The 20,888-nt window shown below is 37.6% G+C and overlaps 2 protein-coding genes across 2 annotated transcripts in view; both read right to left on the bottom strand.

Moving 5' to 3' along the window:
• LOC117713738 (uncharacterized) overlaps nucleotides 1-20,888 on the bottom strand; it is a 67,214-nt gene that overhangs the window by 9,942 nt on the left and 36,384 nt on the right. The window lies entirely within an intron of this gene.
• LOC117713962 (cathepsin M-like) lies at nucleotides 15,599-19,169 on the bottom strand. Its single transcript, XM_034510528.1, has 7 exons — nucleotides 19,044-19,169; nucleotides 18,735-18,857; nucleotides 18,437-18,586; nucleotides 17,796-18,017; nucleotides 17,264-17,426; nucleotides 16,562-16,679; nucleotides 15,599-15,698 (listed from the first exon to the last, which is right to left on the bottom strand). Exons 1-7 carry the CDS (start codon nucleotides 19,167-19,169, stop codon nucleotides 15,599-15,601), a joined length of 1,002 nt encoding a protein of 333 aa, XP_034366419.1.

Here is a 20,888-nt window from a genome sequence, read left to right as displayed (position 1 = left end):
CCTATGAAAAAAGCTGGTGGGGCCATTTTAATATACAACAAAATAGCCTTCAAGTCAAAAGTAATCAAAAGAGATGAGGAAGAACACTACAAACTCGTCAGAGAAAAAAATTCACCAAAATGACATTTCAACTCTCAACATCTATGCCCCAAACACAAATCCACCGACCTTTGTAAAAGGGACACTACTAAAGGTTAAAGCACAACTTAAACTTCCCACACTGATAGTGGGAGACTTCAAAATCACACTCTAACCAATAGGCAGGTCATGCAGATAAAAACTAAACATAAAAAAGTAAGAGCACTATAAACCAAATAGACCTAAACCAATATGTACAGAACATTTTACACAAACACAGAAAAGAAATTTTTATTCTCATCACCTTATAAAACTTTCTCCAGAGCTTTTCATATACTCAGACATGGAGCAAGTTTCAATAGATACCAAATATAAATTATTATTATTAATAATAATAATTGAATAAATTCTGGCATCCTATCTGATCACCACAGAATAAAGCTGTATGTCTAAAACATCAGAAATAGGATGTTTACAAACTAATATAAAGCAAACAACTCTCTATTTGGTGAAAAAAAGAAGAAAGAAAGATAGAAAGAAAGAAAGAAAGAAGAAAGAAAGAAAGAAAGAAAGAAAGAAAGAAAGAAAGAAAGAAAGAAAGAAAGAAAGGTGGAAGAAAAAAGGAAGGAAGCAATGTTCATATGAATTCAGAGACTGGGGAAGCATGGCTAGGGCCTGGGAAGATCTGCACCAGGTGCTCTGCATACATATTATGGCTTCCAGTTAATGAAATCCCTGAGTGTGTGAGTTAGTGGATCTCTGTTTCTTGGGCCTTCTCCTGGGGAAATTTGATTCTGATGATTTGTGCTTTCCAACTTGGATGTGATAATTTTAGTTGTATTTTATTTTATTTCATTTTGTTATATTAATATCCCTTAGACCATGTTAGGTTTTCAACCAGAAACAGAAGGGGAGTGGATCTGGATGAGTGGAGAAATGGGGAGAAAATGATAGGAATAGGGAAGAAACAAAAAAATGCAAGAAAAAAAACACAAAAAGATTTATCTACAGAGGAAGAAACCTGAAGAGCTTGCTGGATCCCACAATAGATATATCTAGGTTACTAGATCAGCACATAGCACATGGCTAAAGTATGACACCAGCAGAGTCTATGGTTGCATGGAGTTTCTCATTGGAAGGACACACACTATTCCTTTATTGAAATGAACTCCAATAGCTTGTCTAGAAGTAGTACTTTGGGGGGTCTCCATTCTGCTATTGGGTTACCTATTGGTGTCTGGGCTTCCCCCAAAATAAAAATAAAATAGTATCACACTAGTAATTGTCTCAGATGGGAATCTCAAGGAACCAGACCCTTGCCTTAACCACACACATTCTTATTATGAACTGATACTTCAGGCCACAAACTACACATCTAACAAAATTAGTCATAACTAAATATTAGAAATCATGTGTCTTCTTCCTCTTTACACTGTGAGTTCATGTTCTACACATGTTAAAAACCGTGTGTCACTTTTGCATGATTATGAGTGCATGTGAGTGAAACCATCCTCTATACTCTAATGCAGAAGCTTTTCTCTTCATAATCTACCTGCTGTCTGTTTTTACTACACAAACCTCTATTGAAGACATTTCTAGCATGATAGTTCATCTGAATAAAGACTCAGGAGTTAATTATATGTTTAACACCAAAGATACCTAACTAAAATATTCATTCAAGATAATTTAATTTACTGTGTGGCCAACATTTACCTAAAATTATTCAAAACAAAAACACAAACTCGCCATTCCAGCAATAGTACTTAAAATGTCTAAGGTCTTATGTGTGCTTAGGATATAGACTTGAAGCTTAGTCCAGAAGGCCAAGGAGATAAGTCACAGCCAGTATTTTTTCATTTGCCTTTCTAGGTCACCCTGTATTTAGAGAAGGATAGGAGTCTTTAAGATGTCATAAATCTCCTAAAAAGACACATCCATATGACAAAAACATGGTGCAGAGGCAGGAGAGTTCTAATTTGTACCGATTAAATAGTCTATAAACAGGAGGATATTGTTGAAAGAAAAATGCTCTGAACACTTAGAAGTAAAGCAACATGTCAGTAAGATCCGTGTCTGCCTCTCCATACTGGTTTGGATTCACCTGGATTTACACAGGTCTACTGCCTGATGTTGAAATAAGTGATTTAATCTGTGCAGCTGTCCTGCTATGTCACGGAGACACTTCCTTCTTATCATCGACTGCCTCAGGCTCTTACACTCTTCCCATCTGCTCTTCAAGACTGATCCCTCAGTATGAAATAAATATTCTCCATTTAGGGCTCAACATTCTCCATGTTTCTTGTTCTATACATTTTGGTAGGTTGTGAATATTATGAGTATTGATCATCATCTACTGCAAATAGATATATCTATTAAAGGGGTGACAGATGCAGGAACCTAAGAATATAATGATAAATCATTAGAAATCCATTTGATAATATGTCCATTTACTAGTATATTGATATGCATCCTGTGATCTGTTTAGTAATAGGTTCGTGGTCCAATAATGTGCCAGTTATAAGTTTATCTTATAAGTTAAAAATGATTGGTTTTGGCCAGGCTGTGGTGGTGCACACCTTTAATCCCAGCACTTTGGAGACAGAGGCAGGCGGATTTCTGAGTTTGAGGCCAGCCTGGTCTACAGAGTGAGTTCCAGGACAGCCAGGGCTACACAGAGAAACCCTGTCTCTAAAAACCAAAAAAAAAAAAAAACAAAAAACAAAAAAAAGTGATTGGTTTCTCTCACAATATTCATGTCACTATTTCACCCATGAATATTTCTTACCAGGCTGGTTATTATTGTGTCTCACAGAGTTCATACCTGCACATAATTGATATTTTTTCTTCCTTTATTAGCTTGCATAACATATTCCAAAACTGAAAATCAAGAGATTTGAGATGAAGTTTCCTGGAAGGTATCAGCTTAATTTCTTTATGTTCTATTGTTCAAACAGGTGATGTCTTCAGAAATAAGTTCTTATAATCATATTCTGGAGGTAGCCAAGAGGATTGGCTATAGCTTGTATTGTGATAGCTATATGTGGATGTGGGACCTTAGTGATCAGAACCTACAAAAGAAGGTACTTCTTACTGATACTGGATGTTTTCTTTGTTAGTCTCCAGTGTCCTATGGCAGCACAGTTCTCCCATTATAAAATAACAGTTTTATTCTCTGTCTATCTCACTCTCTTCCTCCCCTCTCTCTTTCTCTTTCTCTCTATCTCATGTGTTTTATGCATAAGCAATGAATCTTCTTTGTATGCTTATATCCATGACATTAAGAAACCTCAAGTCATGCAAATGCTCTGATTTCATATGCAATATTGTTCTACAGAATTCCTTATTTTAATGCATCACTAACAATTATCCTCTGCCTTATAAAATTATTACATATTCAACCTTGAGTATATTTACAGACAGCTGTAACATCTTATCAATAGCATTAAAACAATAAGTGTCATAGCTCATATAATTTAGAATGATGGGAAAATAATTAAATATTTCCAAAAATATAACAAGTTTCAGACAGAAAAAAAGTGTACCCAAAATATAGTAAGTAAAAATGTTTATTTTCTCAAAGTATACAAACTAGTACATTTTTAATGTTATGTTTTTCAAATTTTCCTACATGACTATTGTATTTTTATTGTTGTACCTCTCACTTTCACTTTCTCCCTGAAATCTTTACATGTTTCCCTCTCCTCAAATCTGTGACCTATTCCTTAATTATTATTGCTACATATAAACACACACACACACACACACACCAACACACACACACACCTAGGTGAATTTGATGATCTTATGCACATGCTTTTGGGACTAAGTACTTGGGAATAAATAACCTCCCAAGAAGGTTCCTGAAGAGAACTGCTTCTCCATCTCAGTAGCCATTGATTGCCTTCATCACTTAATCTAGTCTTGGTGTAGTATGAAATTTTCTCCATCCATACTGACAAAACACCTATAGTTACATTGGGCAGGCCTTTAAAAAACCTTAAAAATATCCATTGCTGAAAACAACCACATTATATCTTACAAAGATTATTTTTATATGTTCTTCCATTATTAAACTCTCCAAGTTTTCTGTATCTGAAGCCCATGGAGTCTTCTCTTTAAACTTGCAATTCGTTTTTAAAAAAATAAAGATTTATTTATTTTATACATATGTGAGTACACTGTCTCTGTCTTCAGACACACAAGAAGAGGGCATCAAAACCCATTACAGGTGGTGGTGAGCCACCATGTATTTGCTGGGAATTGAACTCAGGACCTCTGGAAGAGCAGTCAGTGCTCTTAATCCCTGAGTCATCTCTCCAGCCATAATTTCTTAAAATTTTAAATACCAGTTAGTCAATCACTGACAAAAAAATTGAAAATAGCTCCAGTCAATGCAATGCTTTGGTCAACAAAGGGCTTTCTAGGTTTAAATTGGGATTTTCCAAAGAGACAGTGAATCTCATTACTATAAGAAAGCCATGATTTTTCTCTTGTGATTCAAACCAAGTATCTGTGGAAATTTAATGATGATTATTGGTCAGTTCATTACTGGGGCATCTTGAAATCACAGTTACTAGTCTGTTTCTTGTTCAAATGTACAGACTCTAAAGGCAACCTTACCTGAAGATCCTTTCACTTCCTTATATACCATCAAACACCAGATACAGAATCATCATCGTGTGTTGAGACCTAACAATAATAACTAGACATCAGCTTGAGAATGGTGCTGACCTATGGCCCCAGACCAAATATCAAAACATGATGGACAGTTTTGAGTAACAACCATTGAGCCTATGTTTTCTCCACAAGTGATAATGTTTTCCATTTCAGCAATGGGCTTTGTGTCCTCTAATCCTAGGCATTATCTCCAGTAAATTCCCATGGCTCCTCTAAACACAGGCATGAAAAAAAAAACCAATGATGCTGATGGACACTGGTGATTCTCTCAGTCCAAGCAAAAGAAACCTCACTAAAATCCCATAACAGCTGGCAATCAAGAAAAAGAAAATTATGGAACCCCTGTCCCATAATAAACAAATTGATAGAATATCTTGAGAGAAGTCTTGAGAGTTCACTGGTGCTAGTTCTAATACAGGAGTTGACTAGAAAATAGGAAGAGGTGAAAATGTGAAAGATAATGTTACAGTTTAAAGCCATATAGTGTCTGATATGGGATCATCAGTCATCAAGCTAAGCTGGTATTTAAAAAAATGGCTCCACACATCTCATTCTACACCTTGGTACAACAAAGAATTAGATACCTTTTGCAAAGATGAATTGTTCTTCTTTCATTGTTGCTTCTCACATGCAAGAACCTGGAAATACATGGTAGAAGGATGTTTCTACCTGATCTCTGTGTCTTAGAAATTCTAAGGTTTAACTATGTTTAACATCACTGAAGACCCAAAGTATGGTGTTTGTAAAGAATTGTTAAGAGACTAGCAATGGATACTCTACTTCTGTTGCGACCTTAAAGACTTCCATGGCAGAAGCATGAGATCACTAAGCATGTGCTAGCAACAAGAAGTACTATCCTATTTACTGCAAGAAGATATGCATGATGAAGTTTTTAGGAGACAGATCATACAGCATCTGTCTCCTAAAAACATAGGGCTGAATTAATATTCTAGTCTTAATTCTCTAATATAGACAGGTATTTGTACTGTGTTTTTCTATCTTCACTACCAATACACGTGGTTCAACCTCAAACAAATGTAGCCAATAACCACCTTAGTGGAACATAGAAGCTGTGGTAAAAGTGTAGATAGAAATAATAAAAGAACTTCCATCACTCTTAGTTACAATAACTAACGGAATGATTTTGTCCCCTGAGGTGAGAAAATTTATGAGCTCTATGTCATAGTCACAATCAACAGGAAAATGGTTATTAACAGGAAGAACAGCACTGAGGCAAAGGACACACCTGCCCTGCTGATTCAGAGCCATGCAAATGTTCTCACACAGTTCAGATGGTCAGAAAGTTCATGTTGAACATCTGCCTGCTGTACAAACTCCTTATACACATTCGTCCCTATGCTCTTCCTCAGTGAGATGAACTGACCTACACAATCAAACATTAAAAAATTAATCATGGGGGTCTTGCCCTGAATATAAGAATTGTTCAGGAAGGAGCCATAAGGAACATTCCCCACATTCTAAAAGCATGACAAGGCTTCATGGGCACCTCACTGCCCTGAATGCATCTCTGGGGGGTCAGAAGCCCTGGCTACCAAGAGCCATTTCACATGTAAAGGAAAGCCCTCTGTTCTTGCACCAAAAAGGCTCAGGCACCAAAATGGCCTCATTATGAAAGGTAAAGCCCAGTTCATGTCAGTTTGTTCCTAAACATACTGATTGAGCTTTCCCTTTATTCTTTTTGTTAAGCCACACACAGACAAAGGACAGAAGGCTGAACACAAAGGACAACACCTCTCCTTACTCTAGAACTCTCCTTTGTTCTTTATGATGTTACTGGAAAGGGGAAAATTATATTTTAAATGCTACAGAAATGTTTCATCTTTAATTTGCTTTTGGTCTTGGGTGTGGCACATGAGTCTTGATGGATCTACTGTCTTGGATCTACTAATAGTTCCATTTCCCAGCTGGGTGTTCCAATTCTAAGGCTGCATTAGTTCTTTGCTCGTGTGTTATAGATGTAATACCCTCTTGATATTTGTATTTACTATAATCTTCTCTAATGAGTTCAAAAGATCAATTTTATTATATAACAAACTTTGAAGCCTCCTCTTTAGTACCAGGATGGACTCAGTGTGTGAGCTGTATTTTAGAAGATTGTCCTGGACACCTTCATGTTCAGTACATGCCATGCCAAAATACAGAGGAACTAGAGATGGTCATTTACTGTGCTCACTTAAAAAGGGAGACACCCTGCCAAACCAGGGTGATCTATGACCAGTCTGATCATTTGATATTTCTTTCTTTCTAGAAAGAGAAAGAAGACCTGCCAAGCCCCAGGGACATACAAGCCTGTGACAAATACCCAAGATAGACTTCACCCCAAGAAGACCTGCCAAGCCCTAGGGCCATACAAGCCTGTGACAAATACCCAAGATAGACTTCACCCTACCTATCTCCTGCCTGACTGCTCCACCTGGGGCACAGCCAGCAGAAATGAACTGAGCTCTATCTCCTAAGCTCCATCATCAGACCCAGACCTCTGTCTTTCTTTCTGGGGAGACTTGAAGGTTCTGAGGAACATTCATTTCCTCATGGAGCACAGCCAGCAGAGGTGAGCAGCATGCTGTTCCCAGAGCTCCACTGTCAGACCTAAGGCTCGGGCTGCCTCCAAAAGAGGCTTGTGAGCATCAGGAACATTCAGCCAACACTAGAGAAAATCAAATGGCTAAAGGGTAGCATAACAACATAGTCAAGATCCAGAGAAATATAGTGTCACCAGAACCCAGATACAGAAAGCTATGGATATATCCTAACATAGCCAAAGCACAAAAAGACGATCTTAAATCAGTTCTTATAAAAATTACAGACGTCTTTAAAGAGGGAATGAATTGATTCCTTTAAGAAATACATTGAAGCACAATCAAACAGATGAAAGAAAGGAATAAAATTGTCAAGACTTAAAAATGGAAATTGTAGAAATAAAGAAAACATGAACTGAGGGAATACTAGAGATAGAAAATATAGAGAAGTGAACAGGAATTACAGACTGAAGCATAACTACAGAATACAAGAGATAGAAGAGAAAATGTCAGGCATAGAAGATATAATTGAAGAAATCAATACATCAATCAAAGAAAATGTAAAAAGGTCCTGACACAAAACATTCAAGAAATCTGAGAAACTATGAAAAAAGCAAACCTTAGAATAATGGGAAAAGAAGAAAAAGAAGACTTCCACCTACAAAGTCCAGAAAATATTTTTAGGCATATCATAGAAGAAATTTCCCCAACCTGAAGAAAGATGTTTGTATAAATATACAAGAAATTTACAGAACACCGAATTGATTGGAACACAAAAGAAAATCTTCACACCACATAATAATCAAAACACTAAATGTGCAAAGCAAAAAAAAAAAAGAATATTACAGGCTGCAAGGGGGAAAAAAAACAAGTAACATACAGAGGCAGGCTCACCCATCAGAATTACAACCAACTTCTCAACAGAGACTCCAAAGGCCAGAAGAGACTGGACATATATATTTTATACCATAAAAGAACTCAAATATCAACCCAGACTATTAAATAAAGCAAAAGTTTAATCACCACAGATGGAAAAAACAAGATATTCAATTACAAAACCAAACTTAATCACTATATATCCATAAGGCCAGCCCTAAAGAAAATTTCAAACCCAAGTAGGCTAACTACAAACAAGAAAACATAGGAAATAATCAATCCCACACCAGTAAAACCAAACAAATGGAAGTAATCATGCATACACATGCACACATGCACACAAATGCAAACACTCACACACACATGCACATACACACATATGTGCAGACACACACCATCAACATCATAATAACAGGAACTAACAATCATTGGTCATTAATATGTCTCAACATCATTGGACTCAATTCATCAATAAATGACACAGGCTAACAGAATGGATGCCATAAAAAGGATACATCATTCCGCTACATACAAGAAACATATGTCAGAAACAAAGACTGCCATTATATCAGGGTAAAAGTCTGGAAAAAAAGGTTTAGCTAGCAAGTGGACCCAAGAAACAAGCTGGAGTTGCCATTTTAACATTTCATAAAATAGACTTTATACTAAAATTAGTTGAAAGAGATGGGGAAGGACACATCATACTCATCAAAGGAAAATTCCACTAAGATAATGTCTCAGTTCTCAATATCTATACCCCAAATACAAGGGTACCCACACCAGTAAAAGAAGCATTACTAAAGTTTAAATCAATTAATGACACCTCATATTAATAGTGAAAGGCTTAAACACCCTGCTTTCACCAATGTAGAAGTCATACAGACAGAGACTAAACAGAAACACAATGAAACTAAAAGATGTTGTGAATCAAATGAACCTAACATGTATCCACGGAACATGTCACTGAAGCACAAAAATTACATTCTTCTCAGAAATTCACAGAACCATCTCCAAAATTGACCATGAATTCAGTCAAAAAGCAAGCCTGAATGGATTCAAGAAAATAAAAACAAACCACTGTATCTTATCAGAACACCATGGATTAAGCTGTACTTAAACAACAGAAAGAACAGAAAGAATATAAAGTCATGGAAACTAACCCACACTCTACTCAACAAACATTGTGTCAGGTTGAAAATCAAGAAATAAATCAAAGGCTTTCTAGAATTCAATGAAAATAAAGACACAACATACCCAGTCTAGTGGGACACAATGAGAGCAGTGCTAAGAGGAAAGTTCATAACACAATGTACCTTTTTAAGGAAATTGGCCTGATACAGTAACTTAAATGCATACATAAAATTTCTATAACTAAAAGAAGCAAAACATCAGAGAAGAGGAGGAGACAACAGGAAATAATCAAACTCAGGGCTGAAATCAAGAAATTAGAAACAAAAAGAACAATACAGATAATCAAAATCTCCCAACCAAAAAAGCCTATAGCCAGATGGTTTTACTACAGAATTCTAACAGATTTTCCAAGAAGAGCTAATACTACTGCTTCTCAAACTATTCCATAAAAAAGAAACAGAAGAACATTGTCAAATTTATTCTATGAGGCTACAGTTACTCTGATACCTGAACCACACAAAGATTCACCAAAGAAAGAGAATTTTAGACCAATATCCCCTATGAACATTGATGCAAAAATACCCAACAAAACATTTGTAAACTGAATCTAAGGACATATCCACCATGATTAAGTAGGGTTCTTCCCAGGGATACAGGAATGGTTCAACATAAAAATCCATCAATGTAACCCATCATATAAGAAAACTGAAAGAAAAAGTACCACATGATCATCTCAGTATGTACTGAAAAAATCCTTTAACAAAGTTCTGCATCCCTTCATGATAAAAGTCATAGAGAGATTATTCATACAAATTCTACCAGAAAACTCCTACAGCTGATAAACAGCTATGTTGAACCATTCCTGTATGTCTAAAATCTTCAGCAAAGTAGCTAAATATAAAATTAACTCAAACAAATCAGTAGCCTTCCTTTATGCAAATGGTAAACAGGCTGAGAAAGAAATTAAAGAAAAGACACACTTCATGATACCCACAAACAATATAAAATATTTTGTTGTGATTTGGTCTACTGCTACATGTACTGGGTTAATTAGGTCCCCAAAACTGCATGAGAACCCATATGTGAGATGCTTAGGGTCCCTTCTCCCCAGTTAGTTATAATTGGTAAATAAATTTGCTGGAGGCCAATGACTGGGCAAGGAGACAGAGGCAGGACTTGAGGATTCCTGGGCAGAAGGGAGAGAGCCTCCATACTGGGAGAGGAGTCACTGCCATGCCTGAGAAGTACACAACAAAGAGACATGTTGGTAAACATGTAAGAGTGGGAAAGATCAGCCCCAAAGGGCTCCCATAAGTGGGTTTAGGGCAACAAAGATGGAATACAGAGTTTTGTAAGTAATAACTCAGGAATATTGGAGGGGACTGTGTTAGTCACAAGGAGATTTGAGAGTGGCCCAGACATTGAGCTACATAAGGCATATTAAAATGCATAGGCTGTGTGTGTGTGTGTGTGTGTGTGTGTGTGTGTGTGTGTGTGTGTGTGTGTGTGTCTTTCATCTGGGAACCCAGAGCTTGGGGTGGGAATGCACACCAGCCGCCACTGTATCAATTTGAATAGCTATAATTGAATGGATAAAGAAAATGTGGTGCACAATGGAGTATTTATTAAATACTCCATTAAAACAATAACATCATGAAATATGCAGGCTAATGAATGGAACAAGAACAGATAATGTTGAGTGACATAACTCATACCAGAATAAAAAGCATTGTATGTACTCACTTATAAGTGGATATCATTCATAAAGTACAGGATGACTTTTCTACAAACCACACATCCAAAGAAGCTAAGTAAGAAGGACAGCCCAAGGGCAAATGCTTGAATCTCGCTGAGAAGAGGAAATAGATTAGACATCAAGGGTGGATGGAGGGAAAGGACTTGGTGGGAAAGGATGTGGGGATGGGAAACGGAAGTATGATATGTGGAGAGGGTGGAGGAAAGAGTACTGAGCTAGAGAACTGGACTGGATACAAGACATCTCTGGGACAAGCTAGAAAACTAGAGCAATTGAGACTCCTAGGAATCTACTAGATGACCCTACTTAAGACTCCAGCAGTGGGAGATAAAGAGGCTGAAACAGAATCTCCTGTAACCAGGCAAGTCTGCCACTGGAGGGGTTGAGACAGCAACTCAACTACAAACCGTGAATCCACAATTCACCCTGACTAAAAGATGTGCAGGGTAAAAAAATAAAGCAAGTTTTGGAAAGAATGACCAACAAATGACGAGGCCAGCTTAAGATGTATGCCAGGAGAGGAAGCCCACTCCTGACACTATTAATGACATTCTGCTATACTTGCAAACAGGAGCCTGGCATGACTGTCATCAGAAACATGTTACCCAACAACTGATAGAAATTGAAGCAAAGATTCATAGCTAAACATTAAGTGGAGCTCAGAGAATCTTATGGAAACGGGGGAGAAACAATCGAAGGAGCCAGAGGGGTTAAGGACACTACAAGAAAACCTACATAATCAACTAACATAGGCCAATAGGGGCTCATGAATACTAAACTGTCAAACAGGGAGCAGGCATGAGATGGACTTAGGCCCTTTGCACATATGTGGCAGTTGTGCAGCTAAGTCTTCATATGGGGCTCCTAAGGCAGGAGCAGGGACTGTGTCTGACTGCATTAGCTACCTTTGGATACCTTCCTCCTAACTGGCCAGTCTTCTGTAACCACAATAGAAGACAATGCATCTAGTCTTACTGAAACATGGTACGCCGAGACTAGGTGATATCCATGGGAGTCCTCACCTTTTCTGAAAAAAATGGAGAAAGCGTGGTGGGGAAGGAGAAATGGAGGGACTGGGAGGAGAGGATGGAGGGAAAGCTGTGACCGGGGTGTAACGTATATAAGTAACAACATTAATAATATAAAATAAAAATAAATTGAAGATGTCGGAAGATGAAAAATCTTCCATGCCTATGGATCAATAGAATTAACATAGTAAAAAATGTACCTTACTAAAAGCAATCTAGAGCTTTAGTGCACTCCTCCTCAAAATTCCACACAATTCTTCACAGACATTGAAAGGACAATTCTTCTGTATCCCTGGATCCGATCCTGGGGGTCCTAGTTACTTCTGGTGTTGGCAAAAAAAATGTTGTGACCTCCTTGCCTGTGATTCTGGTGTGTTAGAGCACCTGTGAGTTGAGCTTCCTCTGGGTGTTGTGAAACTGGGTGTGGAGCCAGTGCCCAAGGTCTGCTCAGGGCACAAGCTCAGACCAGAAAGAACTTGTGCCAATGGCCAAGAAGGGCATGCTGAACAGGAGCCTGATATAGCTGTCTTCTGAGAGACTCTGCCAGAGCCTGACAAATACATAAGTGCATTCTCACAGCCAACCATTGGACTGAGCATGGGGTCCCCAATGGAGGAATTAGAGAAAGGAATAAAGGAGCTGAAGGGGTTTGCAATCCCATAGGAAAAACATCAATCAACCACCCCCCCCCCACCCAGAGCTCCTAGGGATTAAACCACAAACCAAAGAGTACACATGGATGGGCTCACGGCTCCAGCCACATATGTAGCAGAGGATGGCTTTGTCAGGCATCAATAGGAAGAGAGGCCCTTGGTTCTGTGAAATCACAATTCCCACGTGTAGGGGAATGCCAGGGTGGGGAGGTGGGAGGGGGTAGGTGAGTGGAGGAGCACTGTTACTGAAGCAGGAATAGTGGGGATGGAATAGAGGATTGGGGGTAAATCAGAAAAGGGGATGACATTTGAAATGTAAATGAAGAAAATATTCAATATAAAAAAAGAAAAGGCAATTCTCAAATTCACATGGAAAACCAAAAATCAGGATAGCCAAAAGAGTACTTAATAAGTTGCTATAAATCTTGCCATTCCTTATTTCAAATTATACTACATAACTGTAGTAATAAAAATGAATGATACTGGTATAAAGATAGATATAATGACTGAAGAATCAAGGTGAAGATGCAGGCATAAGTACCCATAAGTATGGACAAGCAGTTTTTTTTTTTTTTTTTAAAAGAAGCCAGAAATACATACGGGAAAAAGAAGAGCAACTTTAACAGATGGTCCTGGTCAAACTGGATGGGTGCACAGAGAAGAGCACAAGAAGATCTATTCCTATCACCCTGCACAAAAGTCAAGTCTCGCAGTATCAAAGACCTCAGTATAAAATTAGAAACAATTACCTGATATACAAGAAGGTTGGGAATGACCTTGAACTTACTGACACAGAAAAAGACTTTTGAAACAGAACCAGTACTACAGGCACTTAGATTAATAACTAATAAATGGGACCTCCTAAAACTGAAAATCTTCTGTAAGGGAAATGATTCCATCATTCGGACAAGGAAGCAACCTACAATATGGTGATAGAAGCCATCTAGGAAAGGTTAGGCAAGCAAGTGAGTCTTCTGAAGATGGACCACCACTTTGCATGGCTGTAATTGGTGAGCTCTGAAATGCAGGGTCCTCAGAGACTTCATCCTAGGATTGCTTCTTGCTATTGATATGTCTTTGCTATCACTATTACATAGCTTAATGATTCCTGGGAATCAACGCACTCTATTGGGCAAATTTCTTGCAGATCAGCAAGAAGACATACTCTCATGCTGTAATGCTATATAGATGAATTGATGATTTTTAACTTCTGATAATAATTTTATAGAACTCTAAACTGATACAAGTAATTTCAAGCCCTCTATAGAATGAAAGCTGCAAATAGAGTTCTGTAAACCTTCACATGTCACAGGCTAATTGCACTAGGAAAAGAAAGCAGGGTTGGAACAAATTCACAATCAAGTAAAACATTCCTTCTAGGTTAGGTATGAGACCATGATCTGGTAACTAAATGTCATATACTGGAAGTGGACCATTCCATATTCTGGAAATGGACAGAAAATAAAATATTGACTAGTTTATCTATATATAACTTCAAAATAATAAGACACAGGCAAACAAAACAGTACTAACTTGGGACATAAAAATTATTTCTTTAACATTATGAGGGACTGGAGAGATGGTTCAGCAGTTAAAAGCACTGACTGCTCTTCTAAAGGTCCTGATTTCAATTCCCACATGGTGCATCACAAAAATGTGTAGTGGTATCTAGTAACTTCTGCTGTTTCTGAAGACAGCTACAGTGTATACATATACATACATACATAGATGGATAGATAGATAGATAGATACATACATACATACATACATACATACATACATACATACATAAACTAACTCATAATAAACTGATGGATCCAGAAGACAGATAATGATTGTTCAGTCAGATAATATTTTAATGAAAAGACATGTAAACAATTTTGTGGTAACTCCTTAAACCTTATTGATCTATGACATTAGCTATTACCTTAAACTTACTATGAACTAATAAAATGAAAAAGTGTTTAGAAACTCATGTAATTAATTGTTCTGCTGTAAAAATTCTACCTGATATTCATATGAGGTATTTTTTTTTAGAGAAAGTATAAAAAGTGAAACAGCAATACAAGGTTGTTGCTGCTTTTCTTCCTCCACTTCATCCAGAATGTGTGTGTTTTTCTGTGTGCCTTACTTTCTTTCTTTTCCTTTCTCTCTGGCTCACAAAGAGTTAACAAGTTCTGAGCCTCTCACCTGATTAGTAAGCAGCCCAGGCTTCAAAGAGAAAAGAGCCCAAGCAACTAAACTTTCCTTCTTAAACCCCTACTGCTATAAGAAGAAGCTAACTGCCAGAAGCCAGCAGCATTTGACCACAGAATAGCAAAGAGTTATAGTTAATCACCAATACTCATCAACTTTTTTTCCTGTTCACCAATGCCACGCTTCACTGCCTTCCCCTGATACCCGAACTGGATGCCAGGCTTGACCCCACCAGAATGGGAAACAATTTTTACCAACTGTACATTTGATAGAGGACTAATACTCAAAATATATAAAGAACTCAAGAAATTAAATTTAAAAATCATGCAAGCTAAAAATAGGGTACAGATCTAAACAGAGTACTCTCAATAGAGGAAAAGCAATTGGCTGAGCAACATCTAAAGAAACCTTTATTTTTAAAGCCTGAATTTGTTATAGGAAAAATAAAGATAATATTGTTATTAGAAAACAAATACAAACCAGTGCATGGGATCAGTTATAGTAATAGTCATGTCTTATGAGAGTAAATATGTCACATAATTCACATCACAACTGGCTTTTCAATGACTACAGTGTCTTTTATTCACAGCGGTGGCCAAAAGGAAGTGCTTCTTCTTTACATGTTGTCTTCTGTCCATTCCTTCTTTGTCAACACCAGGCAGTTCACACTCTGGGGTAAAGGGCATATGTAGCAATTCCACAATGGTTTCTCTGGTCTTTGGCAATCTTCATATAGCCTCTATCGCCCCATCTTGTACCCATGCTGAAAGAAATCATGTTTTCTATTTATTGAAAATTACACGGCACAGTACATTATTATAATAATTCCTCATTTGAGCACTGAGCCAGAAGACAACTTAATAGAAAGCAGGAGAAAAGGCAGAGGGTGTACGCCTTGAAACCAAGAATTTTCTCACATGTGAAAATCTCAGCAAGAAAATGATAAAACACTCTCCTATCATGGGTGGTTCAGAAATAAAGATTGTGTCATATTTTAGAAAATAGATGGCACAAGTGTGATATTAGCACCCAAGGAAACCAGTGGATGAGTACGGTGACCTTGCAGTATGAGTCATTTATTCTAGCTGTCAAAATACCAAAGAGGGTTATGCCCTGCCATGCAAAAGGAAAGAATCTTGCTTATTCTAGAGTTCACTCTCTTGGTTAGTGTGTCTACCCTTTGTTTACCAGTTATGTCTTGCCTCTGGGAATTCAGACAGAATTCCTGAGTGTTAAGGTAACCTGGCATTTAAGTTTTATTACTTTTATTTATATATAAGTTTGTATGAGTGAATGCTTTGTGTTGGCAAACTTCAATACCTATACTGATAAGTGGAAGACAAATGAAAAAGACAACTAATGTATATTTATGGTCTGCATATAAGCAAACACACATACAGGTGTCTGTAAACATGTATGTATACACACACACAAGCACACAGTCACATGTGTCCATATGCACACACACACACACACAACACTCACATACATAAGAGAATATAAAGTAAGAGAAAATGTTTTTGTTTAACTTAAGTGGAATAATATTTTCTAGGACTTCTGCAAACTGTCATTAGAAACTGAAAAATATCTCCTTCCAACTCCAAATATAATATTGGCAGCTTATACCTGTTCTTGACCAGCCAGTATTTCTTGCCATCTGATTCTTCTCCTATGAAGCCATAGCCAACCAGTAACATAGAATGTGTGACAACAGAACTATTGCAGTTGGGCTCGTAATATATACCTGAAATATAAAATCCACAAAGCAGTGAGAGGCCCAGAAACTTGATAAGGACAATGGTCACCAACAATAAGTGAGCTGCTTTCTGATTTTATTGAAGTGACAGAAACTCCAGTAACCATAGCATCAGTCATTGAAAGGAATCTTGATATAAGTCCTCATTAGAATCCAGAGAAATCCAAGTGATTATGAACATGCACAGAAGATGATTCATTCACATTTTGTGTTTTCATTGATAGAACCCCTTTGCAAGCAAACACCCCTGACTATACGTTACTTAATTCAAGACCCTCATTAAATTATTCTAGAAAAGCCATTTCACTAAACATCTTAAAGCCATACCACATGTAGAAAAAATGAGAAATTAAGTTAAAACAGTAAGTTTTATGGATTACACAATGCTCACATGCAAGGGGCTGTCGTATCAAGTACAAATGATACACAAGATTATTGAATGGATAGCTGCAAAATATGAAAACCCACATGAATGCATCATGTTTTATATTTTGAAAAATAAGTCTGTTTAACAGAAATACCATGGAACATTACAAATTTTTCAACTAATATCTAAAAGAGCACAGGCTTACCTCTTTTATAGAACAGGAAAGATACATGCCTTGCATCGACTGCAACAGAAATGGGCCCTATAGTTGCCACCGCATGCATTAGGGCATCCTCATTTGCTTGGACAAACCCAACGCCCGTGATACTAGCAGTAGAGTTATCTGGATTATACCTGCATGGTCCTTCCTTGAAAATGTAAAGAGTTAAAAGACCAGGTTACTTCTCTCTGGGCTCTGTGGATCAAGAGTCAGAACAACACAGTCTTCGCAGTTGAGCCTTCCCACATCAGGACTTTTATACATTATGCCAGAAAACAAAATGATACTGGGATATTAGGAACAGAAAATTATGTTGTCATTGACATCCATTTCAGTGTCACTGTTAATAAGAATTTTTCATAGTGAAGAAGTGTATATTTCATTTAAAGGTTTTACATGTTCTCCATGTTTGTAGAAGTAGGATCACCTACAAGGAAACCATATCAATAGTCAAACCTGCGAAGACAGTACTGCAATAACAGCCCTCACATGACAATAGCATAAAGAATCCCTTTACCTTTTCTTCATATGGATAGGATGCCTCAGACGCTAGACCATTTTCCTTCACATACTGCAATGCAAGGTATGTATTGCCTATGTAACAGCCCCTGTTGCCTTGAGGTCTAGAGCAGTCCACTAGGTTCTGTGCACTCAGAGGGATCAGTCGGCCTGTTTTCCGGAACATCTGCCCTTCTATGGCACCAGTCACAGAGAAAGCCCAACAAGAATTACATTTGCCCTAAGCAGAGAACAAGAGACAATCATTCACAAACAAATATCAACTCCACATGAGAAAACTTAATACTGTGTCAGAAAATGACCCACTGGCAGCTGATGCAAGCCTGTTAAGGGAAGGGTAGTCTTCTTTGGAGACTTGACTGCTGGTGGTTTGTTCATGCACAGTGCTCATTGTCATACACACACATAAGGGCAGGTTATAAATAGTAATGAAAGATGACATGAAGTCTAAAGATATGAGAGGACACTTGGTGGAGAGGCAATTCTAAGGTAATGGTGGGTGGAAATGATTGATATGCCTTGTATAAAAGCACAAGAAGAATAAAATTTTATAAAAATGAACTCACTCAGTCCACACAGACATGCCCCTTCCCAACTTCCCCAGTGGCTGATGAAGATGGGCATGTAACACAGTAATACCTGTCTCCGCACAGGGGTAACAACATAGCCTTTCTTTTTCCAGTTTATAAATTTAGGTATATCTACAGACAGACGTTTCTGGATACTTTTTCCTTTCTTGACAGTTGGGACGGGGATTTCAATCATCAATTTCCTGAATTCTTCACCTGTCTTTAAGGTAAAAATATATATATATATATATGTGTGTGTGTGTGTGTGTGTGTGTGTGTGTGTGTGTGTGTGTGTATCATTGAAAAGCAAAAGACACCAATGAATTGAAGAGAAAAACACATTGTAATGCTATATATGTCACAGTCACCATGTCACCAAAAGCATTCATTTCCATGGTGAAACCATGCTTCTCCAGTCCATTCTCCCCATTGTGCAGTTCAATCTTTTTCATATTTTCTTCCCATACTGCTCTTCTCTGTGGTTCTTCCTCCTGGAAATAAAAATAATGAATGACTTGTTTTTAACCACACAGAAGCTGACAAAGTACTTACTGCAGTAGGTGAAGAAAAATTATGTAATTTTTCAGAAAAAGGTAGTTTCTATGGCCTCTATTATACCCATAACCCCCATCAGCAAGCTCTCTAGGTTCCCTCTGGACAGGTCCAAAATTACCAACCAGACTGTATGTTTTTCCATATTTTATTTTCCACCTCTGCCATTCAGCATCCAAATTGGGATCAGGTGCTGGTGAAGATGAGGCCCTTCCCAAGCACAGGATGGCCAGGAAGACAGCAGGAGTCATGACTCCAAAATGTAGAGAGGGAGGAGAAATGAAGGCGTGGCTACACCAACACTTCTAAAATGCCTTCTTACTCCTTCCTGGAAAAAAAATCCATGGTAGATACAATTATTTGAACTATTATTCCAAATATTTATCAAAATATTTTTGAAAATGGATATATATATCCATTTTATATATATCATATATATTTAAAGGCTCAATGAATGACATTTAATTTTTCATAAAAAAAGACAGCACCAGGAAGAATTGGAGAAAGGATAAGCTCTAATCTAGATGTAATATATGAGAAATAAATATATATAAATAAATAGATGATAGAGATAGATAGATAGATAGATAGATAGATAGATAGATAGATGATAGATAGATGATAGATAGTCATGATAGACAGATAGATGAATGATAGGTGTATAGACATGATAGATAAAGGAGAGAGATGCAGCACATGACAATTGTAGAAATGTGAGCAGTATATCTACTAGAAATGTATCAAGATAACAAAGATCAAAACTTATAAAGCTATGGACTTGTGACATAGCTAACCTAAGATTTGTAATAAACCAAAGCTTCTCTTATATAGCACAAGGTTTCTTCAGGAATTGGGCCACAAAGCACCATATTCCTGCCTTACACACATCAATAGATGGGCTTATTTAAGCATTAACTCTTGACACTTCCTGGCAAAATCAGGGAAGTTCTACAACTTCTGATCCATCTGTCCCACCCTTAGGTCTTTGGAACAACACACATTACCTCAGTGAGGAGAGAGTTACACAGAAAAGCCACTGTGAGACAGAGACAACAGTGAACAAGAGATACTAGAGAAAGCCACTACTGGGATTTCAAATCAAGATATGCTGGGTCTCTTAAGCCATGCCCTCTATAGTTCTTGACTAGAGTCATACCACCTACTATTACATCTACTCATGCCAATCATGAAAAGCAGCTTTCATCCAGTGGTGACATGTAAGAAAATTATCTCTGTAGGCCCAGGATTAGATGGACATGTCCCTACTCTATATGGTACCAGATGTCAGTCTTCGCAGACAAAACCAGACTTTAACATAATGGAATCCTGTACAAACCTGAACCCAGGAGATGTCGGGTTTTCTCCCTACCTTCTCCACCCTTCTCTATATTCACATAGCAGGGATACTGAGGTTAAGAAAATATTCTCATTCCTAGGCTGATGATTGAGTATCCATAAAGTATCTCCAGGCTCTTTCTCATGGACACTTACTTTTCTGCTCTAGTGGTTGCAGAATGTTACCTGTAGAGACTGCTGCTGCCTCAGTCCACTGCACAGCCTTAAAAGACTACTGAATTCCCAGGATCTGGGCCAACAACACTTTATTCAGGATTTAAACCCCACGTTTTTTTCTTCTGCTTTGCTGTGCAGTAATGTGATTAGCCTTCAGGCTGCAGATATACAGACTCTAAGTAGATCTTATCCTACTTGTCCTAAGGGGGTAGCTGTGGGCTAGATAGTTAGCCTTTCTACAGTCATTCATTTCATACGTGACTTTTTGCTCAAAGAGTGGCTCAAGAAAAAAATGGTTTTCTTCATAAACCAGTACCATATTCCCTGGTTAATCTACGACTAGGATGAGATCCTATGAGAATACAAACCTGGAAATGACTTTGTCCTCCCCTCAAGGTGTAACAGACATGATTTTCATAGGAATCTTTAGGGGAAATTTATTCTCAAACAAGACAACA

The sequence above is a fragment of the Arvicanthis niloticus genome, chromosome 8 (assembly GCF_011762505.2).
Source record: "Arvicanthis niloticus isolate mArvNil1 chromosome 8, mArvNil1.pat.X, whole genome shotgun sequence".
Taxonomy (NCBI): Eukaryota; Metazoa; Chordata; class Mammalia; order Rodentia; family Muridae; genus Arvicanthis; species Arvicanthis niloticus.
Note: the sequence above shows the minus strand (reverse complement) of the source record. Positions and strands in the feature narration are given on the sequence as shown.

Bases quoted from the DNA above. Each gene is read 5' to 3' on its own strand.
- LOC117713962 (XM_034510528.1), bottom strand. From the start codon at position 19,169: ATGACTCCTGCTGTCTTCCTGGCCATCCTGTGCTTGGGAAGGGCCTCA. The intron at 18,858-19,043 runs GTTGGTAATTTT...TTTTATTTCCAG, and splicing joins ATGGAAAAACATACAGTCTG to GAGGAAGAACCACAGAGAAG. The intron at 17,427-17,795 runs GTAAAGGGATTC...TACATTTTCAAG, and splicing joins CCTATCCATATGAAGAAAAG to GAAGGACCATGCAGGTATAA.